The sequence below is a fragment of the Lolium rigidum genome, chromosome 7, assembly GCF_022539505.1.
Source record: "Lolium rigidum isolate FL_2022 chromosome 7, APGP_CSIRO_Lrig_0.1, whole genome shotgun sequence".
In the NCBI taxonomy this organism is placed as follows: domain Eukaryota; kingdom Viridiplantae; phylum Streptophyta; class Magnoliopsida; order Poales; family Poaceae; genus Lolium; species Lolium rigidum.
In genome coordinates this window covers 193311784-193318525 of record NC_061514.1, presented here as the reverse complement: position 1 = coordinate 193318525, position 6742 = coordinate 193311784, and the positions used below count along the sequence as shown (strand labels likewise).

Genomic DNA, 6742 nt, shown 5'->3' with positions numbered 1-6742 from the left:
GCAATAGAACATGCGGCTAGGCAGTAGCATGTTGCGGCTGAATAGGCTGGCGCTGGGCGAATCGCCCACTTCCTCTTCGGTTGTCAGGAAAGGGCCGCGCAATCATGCGGCTCTTCTTAGAATATCATTAGTAGTATCTCTAAACCCTCAAATCCTTAAACCGTTTTAAGGGTTGAGAATGAGCATTTTTTTGGCACGTTTAGAGGTTGAAAAACTGCAGCAAAGACTAGAACCCTCAAACCCAACCCTTATAACGGAATATGTCCCAACCCCAACCCTTAAAACTGTCATATGACATATCACAAATTTCATCATCTCAACAACAGTTTGAAAGAAACAATAATCATTCTAATTATTATTACAACACCGAATAGTAGTTTCAAACACATAATAAAATCATTCAAGTTATTACAACAATGTTTTTTGCAAATGACAATAATATTTCGAATCAAATAGGACATAGAAAAAGTAAAACAATGGTAGATCATTGGCCTTACCGCCGGCCATCCAACTACCAGTGGTGCTCTACTAGATCATCCCGGAGCTGGGCATGAGAACGATGTGCTTCAAGAAAAGCTTGTACGCGAGAACTGTTTCTTTCCGGTTGCACACGGGTACCAACATTGTCATAGAAACAAGGCATGTTTAACCCTCTCTCATCCTCGAGGATCATGTTGTGTAGAATCACACAACATTTCATGATGTTCTCCAAGGTTTTTTTGTCCCAAAAACGAGCTGGACCCCGAACTATGGCAAACCTTGCTTGCAAAACACCGAAAGCTCTCTCAATATCCTTGCGGGCTGCCTCTTGTGCCTTGGTGAAAAGAGCCTTTTTTTTTGGTTAATGGCACCCCATTTTTCTCTTTGATGAACTTCATAAGAGTTGCCCACTCGGGATAAATGCTATCGGTGAGATAGTATCCCATTGAGTACTCATTGTTCATGACCTTGTAGTTGCAAGTAGGAGCATCCCCGAAAACTAATCTTGCAAACAAAGGAGACCTATTGAGCACATTGATATCATTGAGTGTGCCCGGCAAACCAAAAAATGCATGCCAAATCCATGTGTCCTCCGATGCCACGACCTCAAGCACAATGGTTGCATCACGGCTTTTACCGCAATACATGCCTTTCCATGCCTTTGGAAAAAAATTCCATGTCCAATGCATGCAATCAAGACTACCAAGCATCCCCGGCCATCCCCTTTTTCATTCATCTCCATCAATCTCTTTGTATCTTCTTCGTTGGGTGCTCGAAGATACACATCACCATACAACCGGATGACCAATTTTGCAAACCTACGGACGGACTCCGTGGTTGTATCTTGTCCAATGCGAAGATACTCGTCGGTGTAGTCCGCGGGTATGCCATAGGCGAGCACCCGCATTGCCGCCGATATCTTTTGGTGCCCACTAAACCCCATGATACCGGCGGCGGATCTACGACGCTTGAAGTAATCTGAGGCGACCGTACAATCATTGACAATCTTCACGAACAAACTACGACGCATTCGGTACCTTCTCCGGAAGAGGCGTGGTGGGTATGTCGGTACCTCCGCGAAGTAGTCGTGCATCAATTGCTCGTGGCCGAGAGCGCGGTTCCGGTAGATGGTGACTCGCCCCATCTTCGACCTTCTCCTCTGATCCATCAGCTTCTTGCGGTCTTCAAACTCTTGTACGTCGATGAGGAGGCTCACCATCTCGACATCGTCGTCTTGAAGCAACTCCTCAATATCCGAATCATCCGACGATGACCAACCGGAATCATCGGACAACGACGCCGTATCGTCGGTGTCCATCTACGTAATACAACAAAAACTAATATATGAGTTTCCAACAATGAAGCTAAAAGAAAAATTAGCAAAAATTAAACAACAAGGGGCATACCGGGCGGGCTCGGGGCGGCCGCGGCGGCTCGGGCGGCCGGGAGGCGGGGAGGCGGAGGCGACCGGGCGGGCTCGGGGCGGCCGCGGGGGCTCGGGCGGCGGGGAGGCGGGCGCGGCCGGGCGGGCGGGCGACGGGGAGGCGGGCGGCGAGGAGGCGGGCGCGGCCGGGCGGGCGACGGGGAGGCGGGCGGCGGGGAGCCGGGGAGGCGACGGCGGGCGGGGCGGCGGTCGGCTCGCGGCGGGGCGGCGCGGATCCACGGGCGGCGGGCGGCGGGGAGGCGCGGATCCGCGGGCGGGGGAGCTCGCGGCGGGCGGTGGCGTGGACGCGGGAGGTTGGGCCGGTGAAAATTTCGTCCCGCGCGAGTTGGAAGAGGAGTGCGGGTTGGGGCAGTTTGGCCTCCCCAACCCTCACTTCTACAGGTTAGAATGGGGAGTAGGGGTGGACCTCTAATTTTTTTTAGTGGTTTAGGGGTTCTAGTCTACGCTTTTTTTCTCGCCGAAAACTGTAAAAAAGGCGGTATTTTACAGATTTGAGGTTTAGGGGTACTACTAGTGATGCTCTTAATTAGGCAGTATTTATTAATCACCCGGATGTATCGGAGCGGCATCATCGGCAGCACCGAGTTCGCCGATAAATCAGATGAGCTCGCGTCCTACAGCCCAAATTAAATAACCATAGAGCAAAAACAAAGGTAAGTAAGCAAGTTTTTGCACACTAACAATCTTTTTATACAACATATTTACTAAGCAAACACCTTGTAAGTAAGCACAATAACTATCTCCGTTGTTTGCTGCCATGTCTAAGTGTAAAGCTAGTACAAGAAGAAGTTGTACACATTGTAAAACCAATTTTGGTATCAGCTATCACACTTATTCGCAGCTCTAAAGATAGACAACAAGGTGTTCGCAACTACACCGCTTAAGGATTAAAGCAAACTAGTCAAGCATTGAAGATCTAGGCTACCAAGTCTAGGTCTAAGCAAAACTACTAGATCTAAGCTAGGCTTTTATGGTACTCACAATGATAATCGGACGCAGCGAAGGAATATGATGACATGTCTGGGAGGCAGACAAAGTTGACCGCCAGACGGAGCTACACCGGCCTGAGAAAAGACTCTCCCTTAGAGCATCTCCACCGGTGTGCCCTAAATAGTCGTCGGCAGAGGCGCCGGCAATGCCGTATGGGGGCGCTAGCACTGCATCCTCTATTTAGGGGTGCTGTTCTCAAACCGGCGCCCCCCAAACCGGCGGTCCCGATAGATGATTTGTATTTAAATCTCAAATAAAAGCATAGAAATTCGAATAAAGAGGAGGAACTTTCCACAAACTAATACATAATTCGGAGCATGGTTTACACGAACTAAGACATAGTTTGGAACATGGTTTCCACAAACTAATACATAGTTTGAACCATGGTTGATACAGATTAAAACATTGGAAAATGAGGAAACCTAACTAGTGTTGACATCGTATGTTTCGTGTGTTCGCTGTCAATAAACCTAACACTGGAAGATGAGGAAACCTAACTAGCGGTGTGGAGGTACATCTTGCCGCGCCAGTCGAAGAGCACGTCCACCGGCCACCGGCAGCAGTCGCAGGCAGCCTCCCGCAGATGCAGCGAGGCCGGCTCGTTGCCGGCGATGAATTCGGCGAACTTGTCCGGCAGCCTCTGGATGCCGAGTGGGTCGCTCTTGAGGACAATGACGAACTCGAACAGCGCACTTCCCGATCCTCCTCCTCCTGCAGGTCCGATGATAAAGACGATGGTGTCGCAGGTGACGGCGAGCATGCAGCTCTGCCGTGACCACGACCACGACCACGGCCACAGCCTCGACCTCGACCGTAGCCTCGGCCTCTGCCTCTACCAGCTATGGCGTCGTCTCTTGAGATGGTGGCGGCTGGGGTTGGGGAGAGAGACGCTAGGGTTTGTGTGGGAGGGACAATGCGAGAGCGCCCTTTTTATAGGCCGGAGGGAGGCGGGGGAGCGGTGGCGCTCATTAACACCGACACGGAGAGCTAGGCGCGACGAGACGGTTTTCTGCGCGTCTGCGGAAACTGCGCCGCCGCTGCGCGCCAATAACGTCCGTTGCAAGGTAGGCGACGGTTAGGTTAAAATTGAATGTGTCGCTGATGCGTCGGTCCCGCCACTCCCCGCTGATGTCGACCTTTGGGATGTGTGGCTAACAGACGGCTCCTACACCCAAAAAATTTCACCTCGCGAGTCACCGACACGTCCGATTCGCGCCATTCGCCAAAGAGCCGGCACGAGGTTGTTGGCGCTTCTATTGAACTCAAAAAAGCGCCGGCGCTATTTGCAGTGCACCGGTGTGAGCCCATTTTGCTTCCGGTTCCCCAAAACACTATCGGGACCGCTATGTGATGGGTCATGCTATATGCATGATTAATCCGTGGCCCTTGATTCCTCGCCAGTTTCCTGGTTTGGGTAGTAGGTAACGCAGCAACGGTACGTCTGCGTGTGACGTGTCGCATGCATCATCGATAACTCCATAGGCTCCCATGACGCCACGTCTCCTTGATCGGCATCCTAGGATATACCAATGCGCGAGTACGAGGGGGATGCGAAACGCAAGGATCGATCCATAGCTCTTCCACCGCTCCACGCCACGCACCATCGAGACAGAAATGTGGCCGTCGTCCCTGCTGCCCGCGGCAGCGGTGCTATACCCGCCGCCGGCGTCGGCGTTCGTGACGGCGATGTCGGTGGTCTCGTTCGCGTCGCTGGCGTCCGCTGGCCTCTCGGAGCTCCGCGGCGAGCACATGGCCTACTCCAAGTTCTGGCACGTCATGTCCGGCCAGCAGAAGCCGAGCGCCGGTGCCGGCGGCGCGCTACTGCCGGGCCGCGACGGGATGCTGGTGGCCTACATGCCGGCGCTCGTCGCTGCGGCGGCGTCCTTCGCCGTGCCGGGCGCCGTCGAAGGGCTGCGTGCGCAGATCCTCGCCGCCGCGCTCGCCGTCCACTTCCTCAAGCGGGTCCTCGAGGTAATGTACTTTATCGAAAATTATAATGTATGACCAGCACTGTTTCTACGTTCGACACCGACCCTTCGACAGCCATGTACTGTTGCAATTAAGAATGGTCCTGTACAGGAGCCTGTGTTATTCAAAAAAAAAGGGAAAGTGCTGTTGCAACCAAGAAGGGTCCTGTACAGCCTGAGTTATTCAATGAAAAAATATCACCTGAAAAATTAGGTATTTCAGTTGTTAGTTGTTAGTTGTTACTAGTGTATTTTGGTTGCAGTACTCTGACTGAACTGAGAAGAAAATCATCATATCAAGTGAAATACCGCTCAATCCATTTAAATTCGTTTTGAATTTGGAATTTTTGGTTTGTCCAACATAAACCATATGTGTTTCCCCTCCACTATAACTCCATGCCCCAATTTATTTGTCAGAGATTTTCGATTTCTTCTCCCCTAAATATTATACTTATAAAAAATGTTTAGACACAATCAAGTTTAAAATTTAAATTTTGTTCGAGAATCTTCGATCTCTAGTATTTGACCGGTTATCTTTGGTGACCACGGTTACTGGAAATCTTTGGTACCAATAGGCGGATTCAGCATCCCTGCACGGCACTTGCACGAGCTTGCTGGATGGGTACTACCTTATATCAATGCATTATCATGGTCATTTGAAAAAAGAATTAGCATCTTAAGCCTTTATAAAAAATGTAGTTTTCCCAGGCTTCCAATTATTCTTGGGTCCGCCAGTGCCCATACCCAAATCATTGAAATCATCCGATAAATTTCTGTGATTTCAGTGGTGGCCGAAATCTGATCGAAACTATATTTCACAATAATTTGATATTCAGTCTTATAGGTATCTTGAAAAAGAAAACCATTTTCCAGTAGAGGCAAATTATTACACTACACCGTTGTAACGCATCTAGTACTTTTTGTTTGGCTCTTGTAGGTATTGTTCATCCACCGGTATAGTGGAAACATGCCACTCAATACAGCTCTCACAATCTCCTCCAGCTACCTACTCAGCACCATCACCATGATCTACGCACAACACCTGGCCGTCGGCCTCCCCGACCCTTCAACCGACCTACTCTACCCCGGCATGCTCCTCTTCGCGATAGGCATCGCCGGCAACTTCTACCACCACTACCTCCTATCGCAACTCAGAAAAGGAGGCGACGATGATAAGGGGTACAAGATCCCCAAGGGTGGCCTCTTCGAGCTTGTCACCTGCCCTCACTACCTCTTCGAGATCACTGGCTTCTTCGGATTCGCGATGATCTCACAGACGGTCTACGCGCTCGCCATGGCCTCTGGCACCGCAGGCTACCTCATCGGCCGAAGTTTCGCCACCAGGAGATGGTACGAATCCAAGTTCGAGGAGTTCCCGGCGAGGATCAAGGCTCTGGTGCCCTATATCTTGTAGGTAATTAGAATAGTAATTGTAGGCTCGTCCATTCATAAGTAGTCTGAGATTTGCCAAAGAGATGAATTAGTTGCTTGGTGTAAGAATTGTGATCGGATGATGGAACTAATGATCGCTGATGTTTTGATGTTCTAATTGTGTCACCTGACCAAAACTGCGGGAGGTTGCACTGAAATCGATTAATCCCCTTAAAAAATCGGCAATGTCAGGGTCTTGCGATGAATTAACTGGTTTCAGAGATTACAACATGTATAGAACATTGAAATGCATTGATTTGCGTATAGAGATGGGTGTGGGCGTGTGGCATCATAGCTGGGAGAAAAGACCGAGTATTGTACTCCAACAATAGAGATTATACTAGTAGTATAAAAGAAACGCCTATTAGCTGGACTTTTACTTCCAACCGGGAGTTAAGTAATTATAGAACAGGCGTTGCAAGTTTTCAAC

General features: G+C 50.0%; 1 protein-coding gene across 1 annotated transcript; it reads left to right on the top strand.

Annotated features, from left to right (window-relative positions):
• Positions 1-4485: 4485 nt before the first annotated feature.
• On the top strand, positions 4486-6430 carry LOC124675745 (3-oxo-5-alpha-steroid 4-dehydrogenase 1-like). The gene is made up of 2 exons (XM_047211819.1): positions 4486-4885; positions 5819-6430. The coding sequence occupies exons 1-2, from the start codon at positions 4529-4531 to the stop codon at positions 6293-6295; spliced, it is 834 nt and encodes a 277-aa protein (XP_047067775.1). The 5' UTR covers positions 4486-4528; the 3' UTR covers positions 6296-6430.
• Positions 6431-6742: the final 312 nt, after the last annotated feature.

Coding starts and splice junctions, on each gene's coding strand:
- LOC124675745 (XM_047211819.1), top strand. CDS start 4,529: ATGTGGCCGTCGTCCCTGCTGCCCGCGGCAGCGGTGCTATACCCGCCG. Junction 4,886..5,818: donor TCCTCAAGCGGGTCCTCGAG/GTAATGTACTTT, acceptor TGGCTCTTGTAG/GTATTGTTCATCCACCGGTA.